Below are 14,011 nucleotides of genomic sequence, written 5' to 3'. Positions count from 1 at the left end.
CATAAATCACTGGTTAAAACTAAATCTTGGATTTCGATTTTACACGTTTCTAACAAGTTTGGGTGACCAAATGCATTCCGGGTCAAAATGACCCGGGGAAAATATTGCTGTTTCTTGCAAACAGGAGCTTTTAAGGATAAAAATAAATAAATAAATAAAATAAATATGACGCTTTCATTTTTCCATTTGTCTGTACTCATACATATATACTTGCATATGAAGAAATTTGGACAATTATGTAAAACATCTTATTGGAAAAAAAAAAAAAAACAAGACATGGAAACAGGCCACCACTGTTGTAGTATTCTATATTGGCCAATAGGGGAAAGTGTTGCTCTGTTATTTCTGATTTAAGTGATATACTGTATTGCGCAATCTACGAGGAAAATCAGCAATGTGATTATGAAACCATTGGAAATTTTTGTTCTCTCCTGCTTAGTTATCATCCAGGCAAGCCAATCATGTCCTTCCTTTGTGCAATGGGAACGGGAAAAATGCACTAAATTAATTGACATTTGACCCCAAACAAAAATCGATTGCGACCCTTGAACACAAAAGTTTCCACCCTAATCTTCTTTCTTTCATTTTTAATGGTCTCATAAGGAAATGCTGCTCTCATTAATTTTTTCCTCACACAGGAATGAAGCTTTGCAATCAGTGAGACTGTAATGAAGATGCCCCCCCCCCCCCCCCCCCCCCCACACACACACACACACACACAGCAGTCAAACTCCTGTAAGTCAGCACTTATGCCTAATGAGGTGCACAAAACACTTAGCATGAAATGTCGCTGTAAATCCTTGTTTTTTGTGTCGGCCATCTTGTAGCGCCATATCATCCAAAAATGCTATACAAGCTAGCACCGATGTTATGATCAGGTTACCAAGACGGTTGGTGATATTTGTCCATTATTTGGGGACTTTTCTTGTCCAAAGCGAAGAAAAAAATCCTGATAGTTAAAAATACAAGTTTTACTTAACCTGTCGTGGTATTTGTCCATTTTTTGGACTCTATTGTCCAAAGCGCAGGAAAAAAAAAAGCATCCAAATAACTGTTACTTAACCCGTTGCCGAAATTTGTACTTTTTATTTATTTATTTATTTTTTTTACTTTTATCTTCCAAAGTGTTTTCCTTTGAATAAAAACTAAATTAAAAAATGTACACTTGGCATATATTCGATGGGTAATAACTACATAAATTTTAGAGCAAATCAAATTGAGTGCAATGCAGATGGGGCTTCACTGTAACGCAGGTCAAAGTTCACGGTGCGGAGGATGCCAACCGCTGACAAGCAGACTGATGGATCGCTCCGTGGATTTTGTTTGCGCGACGTTCAAGGACGGCTCGCCGGGTGCGACCTCCGAGAGTAATAAAAAATACAGCACATAAATGGAAATCAAAGCCATAAATTACATAAGACATCGACATCGCCAGAAAACCAAAAGAGACATCATAAGACTTTCTAGAGTGGACAGTGACAGACAGTCACCCCCCCCCCCCCCCTCCTCCCCCAAGTGTTGCCACGCTCTGCGCACGCGCAATTGCACCGCTCACACGCAGCCAGAAGAGCGAGCTCCAACTGCGCTCGCTCACTCATTGCATGCTGACACTCCAGCACGCATCTGAAGGAAAAAAAATAAAAAAATCACTCGTGCGCACTCCAATATTATTCCAATTTATTTGTCTTCTTTTGGGCAAGTTGGCAACATGAACCAAACTGCGGGAGCCACCAACGCTTACCGCAGATGCTCCAAGGCTGGGAAGGTTGGAACTTTTTTTTTTCCTCCTCCGTCGCGGGGCTTGAATGTGCGTGTGTGCGTGTGTGTGTGTTTTGGTAATGCGGGAAAATCTGAAAGAGAGAGACCGTGGGAAAAAAAAAAAAAAACGGACAATGTGTGTGGAACGTGCTCCTCATCTGTCTGCACGCACGATCAACGCAAGTGCAGCCCTCTGACGCGCACGCGCACTTTTTACGCGATGTCCCGCTCTGCTGAGCGCCATTCCTAATATTTTGACTTGACTCCAGAGGTTTCCATGTTGGGGGAATTTAGTTTTTTGTTGTATTTCAGATGTACCCGAAAGATGTGGCTGTTGAGTGCAGTCAAACTTATTGTCGTAGCACTCCAGTCCTCTAGGGGCGATATTGAGCTGTAAGCTGCCCCCCTGTTGAATCGAAATACATATTTCCATTTGTGTGCGTGTGTTTGTGTGTGTGCGCGGACCGCCTACACGCTCAGCCTTTTTATTTGAACCCGCCGGCGGGATTATTGTGAGCTTGTCGAGGGGCGGAGGACTCTTCGATGAGACGTCTGTCCGACTGTCTGCCTGTCTCTTTGAGGTTTTTCTATTTGCAGACGCGTTGACAGGTCGCCCACGGGGGCCGCTCCTTTCATGGTCCCACTTGAAAGGCCTTGCAACGCTCATGTTGTGAGAGCGCCTGACCGCCTTTACAGCGATGTGTAGGAGTGTGGAAACCTCTCACTGGGAAAAGTGTGGGTGTTGGAAAGTTAAGTCAGAAAAAGTGTCAAAATGTGTGTCAGAAAAATGTGACCAAAAATATTTGAAATCTTGGAAAGGTGCGGGTGTTTCAACGCCCACATCACCCCCGTGAAAACATCCACACTTTTTCCGGTGTAAGATTAACACCTGCATTTTATCATACTTGTGAAAAATATGGGTATTAATCTTACACCGGAAAAGTGTGGGTGTTTCAACACCTGTATGTGGATTGACAAACCTTACAGTGGAAAAAGTGTGGCTGTTTCAATGCCCACATTGGTCATAGGTGTGATCAAATGTGGGTATTGATCTTACACAGGGAAAAGTGTGGGTGTTTCAACGCCCACATGTGGGTAGACAAACCATATCTGGAAAAATTGTGGGGGTTTCACCGCCCACGTCTTTTATGGGTGTGGTAAAATGTGGGTGTTCATCTTACACTGGGAAAAGTGTGGGTGTTTCAACGCCCACATGTGTGTAGACAAACCATATTCTGGAAAAATTGTGGGGGTTTCACCGCCCACGTCTTTTATGGGTGTGGTAAAATGTGGGTGTTCATCTTACACTGGGAAAAGTGTGGGTGTTTCAACACCCGCATGTGTGTGAACAAAAACGTGGGGGTTGAAACATTACTCTGGGAAAGGTGCAGTTGTTTCAACACCGACATTTTTCATGGGTTTGATAAAAAATGTGAAATATTACGCTGGGTAAAATGTGTTTCATGCCTATGTGTGGATTTAAACTTTACACTGGATAAAGCATGGGTGTTTCAACTATAAGGTAGAAATAATACATGTTTCAATACTCTTTTTCGTGGATATGATAAAAATGCGGGTGTTGAAACATTATTATGGGAAAGGTGGTGTCTTTTAACACCCTCGTTCTTTGTGGATGTGATGGAAAAATGTGAGTGTTGAAACTTTTCACTTGAAGCGTTGAAAAAATTCCCAGTTCCCGCCTCCTTCATTTCAGAGTATTCCGATGGCAACGGAAGACAAACGTCATGGGGCAGCCCTATATTTCTGTGACGTCACACGCCCGGTCTCCCAAGTGCTTCTTGGGAAATTGAGTCATTGCAAAGCTTTTAAAGCAATTTCTAACTTTACCTACTTTTGCTGCTTTGTGGCTGGATTACTAGGCAAAATTAATTTTTTTATGTATATGAAATCTTCATAAATAAATAAAAACATACATCTTTTTATATGTATTTTCCATTGAGCAGAGAAAAATAGTAGCAGCACTTAACTTGTCCGCTAGATGGCAGTGTAACATCACTAGTTGGGCGCAAGGAATGTAATCTAACTCGATTGATTTTTGTAACACGCTTTTATGTATCGTTCTAATGTGATTAAAATCAGATTTTTCTTTTTTACGAGATGAACAGCAGCGAGGCCAAAATACGGCGATCATAATGTATTCCTTTTTCTTCATGTCATTTTGAAGTGGCTCTCGATAAATCAGGTCCTTGTAATCCTTTTTTCCCACATCTTATTTTTTCTCCTTTATTATCCTCGACTTGTGCTCGCCAAATCTTAATTAGCTCTCACTTTTTATTATTGCCGCACTTCTCAACTCGTCTTTTCATCTGCAAAGTAAAGCAAATGTGATCAACGCAAAATTGAAAGTTGCCCTTCCTTCCTCTTTTGTGGGCGTTGTTCCTAAAATTACTCCCTATGTTATTCCAAGAATTATTCCAAATGATGTTTGGATGATGATGATTTTTTCAGGCGTTATTTAAGGCATTATTCCAAGTCTTATTCCATTTGTTATTCTACCTGGCATTTCTCCAAGTTTTGTGTGGGAGTTGTTCCAGAAATGATTCCCAATATTATTCCATGCATTATTCCAGATGCTGTCCTGTGGATAGTTTCTGGATTTTTGTTATTCCATTTTTCTAAGTGTTATTCCTGTTGTCATTTTGGGTATTATTCAAGGCATTATTTGGGTGCAATTTCTGGTTTGCTTCTGAAATTATTCCTGATATTATTTGGGTGCAATTTCTGGTTTGCTTCTGAAATTATTCCTGATATTACAAGCATCTTTCATCTTGTCCCAGGCGTAGTTCCTTGATATTTCTACATGTTTTATTCCTGTGTTTTCCATGTTATTTCAAGCTTTATTCCAGATGTAATTTTGGGCATTATTCACTGATCTGGGCGCTATTTCAGTTTTTTTTCCGGGCAGTGTTTCTTGAGTAATTTCAGGCATTATTCTTGGTTTTATTCTGGGTGTTGAACCAGGTGTAATTCGAGGGTATTCCAGTGTTTTTCCGGGAAGTGTTTCTGGAGTAATTTCAGGTGTTATTCTTGGTTTTATTACGGGTGTTGATCCAGGTGTAATTCTAGATGTTATTTCAGGCATTATTCCGGGTTTTATTCCAAGCAATGTCTTTCCAGGCCTTACTTGGGTTTTATTCTGGACAATACGTCTTTTCAGGTGTTATTCTTGATTTTATTCCTGGTGTATCCAGGTGTAATCCTGGGCTGTGTTCCTGGAATTTTTTTCTGTTGTTTTTCCTGGTGTTATTCTAGGAGTTCCTCTGGATGTGGTTCTCGATCTAATTCCATTTCTCAATCCTGGTGTTTTTCTGGGCTTTAATCCAGGTAAAATTCTGAGCATGTTCCCAGGCCTTATTCTTGGTGTTATTCCAGTTGAGATCGAAAGAGGGAAAGTGCCAAATGCGTATTTGAAGACCCAGAGCCCGTCGAGCGGCGTTTGGGCGCAGGGCACGCTTGTTAATTACCGCTCGGCCCGGCGTGCCAAGTATGGATCGGCGCTCTCATTACGTTGCGGGACTTTATAATGCGCTGTTATCACTTCAGCACCCTTGCAGGAGTTTATGGAAATGATTATCGATTCCCCTCTTCTCGCAGTCGGATGAAATGGCGGACGAATATTTGTCTCAATCACGTCGCCGATTTCCCGGCTGACGGCCACGTGTCGCTAATTAGCGGTGGAAATCTTTATGGTCGTCGTCTTCGTCATCATCACTTTTTGTCTCTGTGGAGACTACTCGTTTTGTTGCGGGTGACACTAGGATGTGTTTATGAATTCATCCATGAAAAATGTCTTTGGTATGCGTTCTTGTTAAAAAGGCGTTTTGACAGTTTTTTTTATCTTTACAGTTTTGCAACTTTTTGGATAAATAAACAGGACCCGGGTCAAAATAGCCCAGGAATATTGTTGTTTCTGTCGAATTGAAGGTGGGGGGTTCAATAATGTTTCTGGGTCATTTTGACCCGGGGTGTATTTAGTCACCCAAATGTGAATAATACAAGTCCAGTATTTTATTTGAACAGCAAATTTATGTTTATTTCTCAAGAACAACAACGATATCTCTGGGTCAATATGACCCGGAGGTGTGGTGTGCGCACACCACCGGGTCATATTGACCCAGAGACTTTGTCGCTGTTCTTGAGACATGAACATAAATCACTGGTTGAAACGACTTATTGGATTTGGATAATACATATTTGGGACAAATTTGGATGACTAAATAAGCCCCGGGTCAAAATGACCCAGGGAAAAATTTTGCTGTCCCTTCTTCCAGTACAATGATGAGTGGTCAGACATCAAGAGAAAATATTCATAAATCCATCTCGCGGCCTCTTCCTCGCTTAGCACTCTTGTTGTGCTGGATATTTTGCGTTCCCCAGCAAGCAGATAAACAGCTCCATCTGCAATATTTATAGCGCCATAAAACCTATAGACGTGCAAATAAAGTTTTTACAGCTCCGGCAGAATTATTCATCTTTTATTGAGTGTGAAAAGCAAATTCTTAAAGCAGATATTGAAGCGGGGAAAAGAAACACTGCAGTTAGCTTCTATCTAGTCCGTTGCCACACCGCGGCCGCTCACATGGTTGTTATGCGTCAAAGTAGTTTTTATTTTGGATCCGATTTTTTTTGTACGTGCCGTGTTTTCCGGCGCGGCGGGTGACATGACTGCAAACGTTGCCATTTGTCTCCACTTGGGTTCACGCGTGCTGACTGGAAATCAATAAGTGCCTTGTTCCGACACGGCCCAATGATCAGTGAAAGACTGAAGACTTTTTTGGTGGCGAGGTGACAGGTACAAACTAGATGAATATTAAACGGCTATTATATCTTTTGTTTTACACAAAATGTATTTGAGAGCTACCCAAGTCGACCTTATCTGAAGGTTACATACGTACGTTTTTTGTATAGAGTGGGTATTTCCCCTGCGGTTTCACGCCATGCTAACATGCTAACAGTTGTTATGCTATTATAACACAAACAAAAAGGCAAACTGAGTAGAGAAATTAATGATGTGATAAACAGGGCCGTTCACTGTGGTAACAATTTATTACTGAAAAAATCTTCATAGACGCTAACAAGCTAACAGTTGTTATGCTAAGAAATTGCAAAACGCTAACCTGGTCATATACTTATTTTGCAACATTGCTAACATCCAAACAAATATTATGATAGCTACACTATTCAATCACGTCACATACGTTTGTAAAACTTTAGCTAACATGCTAAAGAAAATCATTAGGGTGTTAGCATTTGAGCTAATCTATCAGTAGCTATGCTAACATTTAGCTAGATGGCACTAAGGCAGAATAAAACCAATTTTACATAGTAATGAAGCATTTTAAAAGATACTAGCCTACACCTAGCATGCTAACAGCCAATTTATGCTAGCTATCTACATTGTTTCTGAGGTTATTTTGTGTTACATGTTATAACAAACACCGTTTTTTTTTTTCTAGACTGATTTTAGCCTCATAAATCCTTGCCATTTCAGCATGTTTTTTGACATTTAATATTGATATTAGCTGGACTATTGTTATTGATTTCTTGATTGATTCCCCTCTTGTGTGCTTTGTTGTTTTCCTCGCCACGCAACCTTGTATCCTGTGCCATAATTCCCCAACTTGCTCATTATTTTCTGCTTTTGTTCTTTAAAAGTTGAAAAAAAAAACAATCATGTTGTGATGTGCGCCACACAGCAGGGAGTTTTGTAGCTTTTTCTTGTTAGCGCTCGTAGCCTGTGGTGATAATTACAAAGGGAGTGTTTGGCTAACAATCACATCAAATCTTGGAGTATATATATATATATATATATATATATATATATATATATATATATATATATATATATATATATATATATATATATATATATATATATATATATATATGTTTTTTTTTACATACAGTTTCGGACTTTTTGGAAGTGTGTGTGCGCCCTAAAATTTTGCGTGATATTGGTGCCTTGACTTACAAGTGGCCCTAATTACAAAAGTTTTCAAGTTATGAGTCGTCAGAAAATTTAGTGCTTTTCGTGAGGGCCAGAATGGATGCATAGCATTTCATTTCAATGGGGAAAATTGGTCAGTAAATTGAGTTACAAGCTTAGGCGGCGAGCAAATTAAACTTGTAAGTCAAGGTAGCAATGTATTGACTTCTAACTGCGCTACATCCCATTTCCGCCAAACAGACGCAGGCAATTTTCTGGATTTATTGCAAACACATTCATACTTGGTGAGTGTGTGTGTTTGTGTGCGTGCGTGTGTGTGTATGCACTCGACAGCTGGCGGCAGGCGATATGTGTTGAGGTGACAAATGGCGGCGCTCTCAACTGTACGCGTTCACGGCACGGAACATAAACGACATTGGTGTCTTTGTTAAATATTGATGTTCCGCACGGACAAAAATATCGGGACACATTCCAAGTGAAGAACTTTTGCAGCCGGAACGGCTTCCGCTGCTTCTATTCTTCAACTGGAGATATTTATTTAAAACCCTTGCGCACACACTTGGAGTTTGTCACGTGATGATGACATTTTAAGACATAGCCATTAACTGTTCTCTACCGCCACCTACTGTCTGGAGGTGAAACACAAGTCAACAAAGAATTTTCTGTTTGCTGACATAGTGTGAAAAAGTCAAAGTGAATAATTAGGTATTTATCTATGTAAAGTAGTTTTTCACTAATGTTATTAGAATAGAAAAAAAGGACGGTTGAGTACCAGTCTTGTTTTTTAGGTATTGACTACTTATATCGACTGTCGATACCAACACCTGATACTTAGGTAAGGAAAACATGATGTTGAGTAAGCACTCCTCACCTGTAGTTGGCGCTATACTGCAACAATTTGACACATCTGTATGTCATCATCTGCATCAGAAAAAGTATTTTTCCAACATTTTTATCACAGTGTAACTGTATAAAGCACCATGAACAAAAAGTAGTACAAGCGATATCATACTTTGATACTTGTATTGGTTTTGGGAAAAAGTTATACTGAACATTACTAAAATGAATCATAATAGTTGAAAAGTTTTCTAAAATGAGTTCGGAACGTCCTCTAGTAATTTTGTGATAGTATTCGCCTTCCCATTCAGGAATTTTCTGCTCTTTTTCCATTGCTAATTTGCATTTGAACAGCGATGGGCGAGTCAGATTCCGACCTTGCTGATTGATGGCCGCGCAATTGGCCCAAAAAGAAGCGCGGGTGACACGATAGGTGCTATCAGACTCCAGAGAACATTCCCGTAGTTAATCTTCCCAAATGTGCCTTTGCAGAAGAGATATCGGCGTCGGCGCGGCGCGGCGCGGAAATGAAAGATTTGAAAGCCGCAGATGTTCCTGAGAGGATGACATGCGTCACGTTTGCCGATCCGCCGATGACACACGATGAGGAAAATTTTATGACAATGTGACAGATAAATGAACTGCAGAAAAAAAACAACAATCTTCTGCCAAGCAGCGCTAGCTTTTTTAGCTTCGCCAAACTAGCATGTTTGTTTGATATTAGCATTTAATTGTAACCGTGTTTTCACATTTACTTGCCAAAAAATATATTTTTTTAATGTATTTACCCTTTCTGATGGATACTACTGCGATGAGCCAGTTAGCTAACTCGCTAACTCGCTAGCTAACTCAACCGCTAAGTGGCTATTACGTTGCGTATACGACTTTTAATTTATCTCTGGAAATTGTGTTCCTACTAGCTGTACTGTAGGCCTTAATCAGAATTTCGAGAAAAGGAATTGCCGTAAAATAAACGTAAACATGAGCGCTCATCCCCCCGGCAAACTTAATGGAGCCATCCGTCAATTTTAATGCTTGTTAGCGTTACGCCGCCGCCGAGTTTCATCATTTAATGGTCTGTTGACGCCGCGCTCGGACTTTAACGTAAATGTTGTCCGAGTCGCGTACAGCCGGCGTGCCAGGCAATAAGTGCGCCGCATTCCCGGATCTTATTAGGCGCCTCATTTTTTTTCATTAGCCGGCCGGCCGCCTATTGACCGGCAAAAAATGTTTTCGTTTCTCACGCCAGCATGGCGACAATGATTAAAAGCTATATCTCGTGTGTGTTGCGTTTCTCCAATTGGACATGTCTCGCGACGCTAATGTTGTTAGCGTACACTTTGCAACTTATACACATTGCGGTTATTTTTTCAACAATTTTGTAAGTGCTTTTAAAGGCGTAATAATTAGCTATTATAATCTTTTTTTTCCTTCAACCACTAAAATTGTTCAGTGGCATCAGTTCTTTTTATACATATGTAGGTGAAATGTATTAACACCCGCAAAAAACTGAAAAATGGTATGATCCGTCTTTGTGGTCTGCCATTAACTGGTCTCTACCGCCACCTACTATCTTGAGGTGAAACACAAGTCAACAAAGAATTTTCTGTTTGTTTACATAGTTTGGCTGCCATGCAACAGGATGTTGCAAAAATCGCAGAAAAATCAATGCAATAGATCCTATTAAAATGCATCTCAAAAATCTGAATTATAATGCTTTTGTATGGTCCAAAATTTGGACAATGATTATTTCCGTACACAAAATCTCACACGTCCAGCTGCAATCACATAGAAATGTCAGAATTGTTGCATTTTAAAATTTTACATCTTTTAATCATCTGCTGGAAATTTCAGTTTTTTTCCCCCATTGATTATTTGATGACAGCATACAAAAAAAATAAGAAATTTCCATATTTTGTCGCATAACGCCACAAGGGTTGCAGTAATGCCCGGAATCATCATCAAATCTTTCGAGTGGATCTTTAACTCTCGCGGCTATTATTTTGAAAAGCAGTTTACGTATTTCTAAGTGACCACGATGCGCAAAATGCTTGACATTGACTTTTCTCAAGATTTTCTTCATCAAAGTTGTTTTTTCTCTCACGTGTGTACTCACAGGTTAAAAAGTGTGAACCCGGTCCAAGTTGCTGACAAATGCCTGCTGTTCCAGCCAACTGTTTCATTAAAATTCACACCAAGGGGTAAAGATAAGTTCCATCCGGTGGAAAGATAATTACACTAACAGCTCTGTCTTGCCGCCGGAATTGCATAGTTTTAAAGTGAATCTTTGTTGTAATAAAAACTGCATAGAATATGTAGTCCCACGAGTATAAACAGAGTTATGATTTCATTCGTACTCCATAAAAACAATCAGAATGCCGTGATCGGACTTTTTCCCCAGCATTTCGACAGATAAAAGATGTCATGTATTTTTAACATATGCTGCGGGCCGCCAAATTTTCGATGGCGGGCCATAAACGGCCCCCGGCCCGTATTTTGGACGCCGCTGATCTATTCAATTCTTGCGCGTTATTATATCCAATCATTTGAGCGTTTCATCAAAGATTTTTCACATAAAAGGTAAAGCACTGAATGAGGACAGTAGGGAGCTGAAATTTCACCCACATTGCGCAAACGCAAGCAGGGGTTTGCCCCAAAAATGCCCCAAAAAACAAAAAAAAAAATAGCTGACGTCAATTGATGGCGCTCTTCGATAGATTCCCGTTGACGTCTTTTCACGTCAATGGCGCTCCGCGGTAATTCGCACTCCATAAAATGGACTTCACGTAAAGCATCTCCAAACGATAGATCATGTCATGCATCTTTACTTAGTTCATGCCGCCAAAATGACAGCTTTTTTTTCAAAGGCATTTCACATCAAATAGAAAGCACCAAAACAATACTCTAGGGGGCTGAAATTTCACCCAGATGTCCACATGGAACGACCACTTAGTAAGCACTAGCAGGAGTGTGTCATCCTTTGGCTAAACTACTAAAAAGTCTCAAATGTCCCAAAAATGATGAAAATGCATTACACCCATTAGACCCCGCCCCTTAAAGGCATTACAACGCATACAGTATTCTCCATAAAATGTGATCAGAGCGCTGTTTGGACTCTACGTGAAGCATCTCCAAACGACAGATCATCTTTACTTGTCGCTGAAATGACAGCTTTTTTTTCAAAGGCATTTCACATCAAATAGAAAGCCCTGGAAAAAATACTCTAGGGAGCTGAAATTTCACCCAGATGCCCACATGGAACGACCAATTAGTTAGCACAAGCAGGAGTGTGCCATCCTTTGGTTAAACCACTAAAAAGTCTCAAATGTCCCAAAAATGATCAAAATAAACCCATGACACCCATTAGGCCCCGCCCCTTAAAGGCATGACAACGCATACAGTATTCTCCATAATGCTCATACGTTCAAATACGTTTACGACGTCCTCAGAATGGAGGCTGGTGTCCTAACAGAGAAGGCCAACAAAGTTTTACGAAGCAAATCAGCCAAGAAAGTGATGTTTTCTAATACCCCGGTCGGAACCGCATGGGGTAGCAATAGCGCTAATAGACCCCCCGCACGCAGCCTGCCAGATGAACGCGCAGAAGAGCAGAGCATTTTTTTTTTCCCGCCGCCGAATTCATTAGCGGCGGTAACGATCTGTCCTCGGCGACAGCTCGGGGCGGGCAAGGTCAGCCCGAAGCTGCTATACAAATGAGGGAGACGTGTGCTTGGCATTTTACTTTCTTTTTAGGAGGAATAATACAAAGTGCTTGAGATGCGAGATAGTGAGCGGATAAAAAAATCTGGTTACGCCGTGGCGAAAACACAGCTAATTTTCTAATATGTAAGATAAGGTCATCGGTACGGCGCTTGGGGATTCAAATCCAGTATGTGGACTCAAGTTCGGGGTACAAATACTTCCTGGGGTACTTGGGATTTTAACAGGGTTCCTGCAAAGTATTAGCATTCGAATTGAATGCGTTTTATTGTTTTGCCGGGAACAGTGCGTGTTTGTTTTCAAATTAAGAGCAAATGAAATGGAACATGAAGAAACTTGTTATAGTGGCCATCTAAGGCAGTCCTTGGCGATGCCGGGGGGCCGCCGATGACCCCAGAGAAAAGGATTTGTTTTTGCCATGTGGTTTAATTGCAATAAAATACGGGTTGGCGTCTTTTTTTCGGGCACATTTGATGCATTAACCTTAACTTGTCACCTGTATAAACACTGTAAAAATCTTATTTATAGTTGGCACACTGTGTTGGGGGGTGGGGGGTGGACCAAAAAAAAACAAAAACCTCCCTCAGGCTGCCATTGAAAGCGCGCGACACGTGAGGCGATGTCGTACGGCGTAATTAAGGTGATAATGAAAAGATCGATTTGCGCCGCAAAGGCAAGTGGCGTTCACTCCTTCGGGAATTTGGCCCGCTCCATCCAGAGGGAAAATTTACAAGAGCAACGATTAGGAGTTTTCATTTTGATGATCTCAAACAATTTAACAGGCAGGGGGCGCCATTTCCACGACTCGTTTTTACACTGAAAATGACATCACAGTGTCTCAGAATTATCTTAAATTAGATTAGATAGATAATAGATGTTTTTGGCAGAATTTTCTGAATCAAAAACAGATGCTGACTGGTGATACTAACTGGTATCGGGCTTTAAGTATCAGAACTTTCGTTCAAACTCGATACTAGTATCAGCAGCTCCCATTGTTGCAGTTTTTATGATTATGTCATAGAAATGACCAATAAGAATACCAGAAAATTGACAATTGTATTTTTTTTTTTTAATGTACAGACATTTAAAGAAAATTTTCTGTTTTTGGGGATGATTTGGTGTATCAAAAGATTTTATTTCATTGCTACTTGAGACTCGTTGAGTATTATTAGTATCGGTCTGAAAAAAGTGGTATTGAACATTTCAATTTTTAGAGTGGAAAAAAATCGTTTTTTTTTGTTTTTGTTTTGAACTTTAGAGTTAAATGTACATTTCTGAATCGAATGTTTAGCTAGCCGGCTATCAAATGAAAAGCTGCTCGCCTGCAGCAGCTTTTTGGTAACTTTCCAACACAGCGCCGAACATTTTTCTTTTTTGGACACATTTCGGTTGAACGGCGCCATCAGGCAGCGTGTGTGGAAACAGATTTTGGCTCGCGCGCGACTTGGCCGCGTTCCTTTCTGATGTTTTTCCCGCCCGCCCGCAGACTTGCACTCAGCCTGGCTAGCGTTAGCCTCGGCGCTAGCGGGGGCACATATGCGCGCGTTGGCGCCCGATAACGCGCGGAGCCGCCGCGCGTCTGCTGTCTCAGGTCCAGGAGTGGCGGGCCCGCCCCCTGGCCCCCGCCGTCTTGTTTTTGACACTTTTTTCCCGCGGTAATTAAAAGGGAGGCCTCCCCACGCTCGCTCATCTTCTCGCGGGCCGGGTGGGATTTATGCGAGACGTGTA

The 14,011-nt window shown here is 40.9% G+C and overlaps 1 protein-coding gene across 1 annotated transcript in view; it reads left to right on the top strand.

Annotated features, from left to right (window-relative positions):
* The first annotated feature begins 1,609 nt into the window (after nt 1–1,609).
* LOC148408052 (A-type potassium channel modulatory protein DPP6-like) overlaps nt 1,610–14,011 on the top strand; it is a 115,972-nt gene continuing 103,570 nt past the window's right edge. Inside the window, exon 1 of the mRNA XM_088401687.1 lies at nt 1,610–1,765. Coding sequence (XP_088257813.1) covers nt 1,709–1,765 — 57 coding nt within the window. The 5' untranslated portion in view covers nt 1,610–1,708. The remainder of the gene's footprint in view (nt 1,766–14,011) is intronic.

This window comes from Hippichthys cyanospilos, chromosome 19, assembly GCF_059441005.1.
Source record: "Hippichthys cyanospilos isolate Australia breed blue-spotted pipefish chromosome 19, RoL_Hcya_1.0, whole genome shotgun sequence".
Taxonomy (NCBI): domain Eukaryota; kingdom Metazoa; phylum Chordata; class Actinopteri; order Syngnathiformes; family Syngnathidae; genus Hippichthys; species Hippichthys cyanospilos.
The sequence above is the reverse complement of the archived record's forward strand: the minus strand, read 5'-3'. Positions and strand labels throughout refer to the sequence as shown.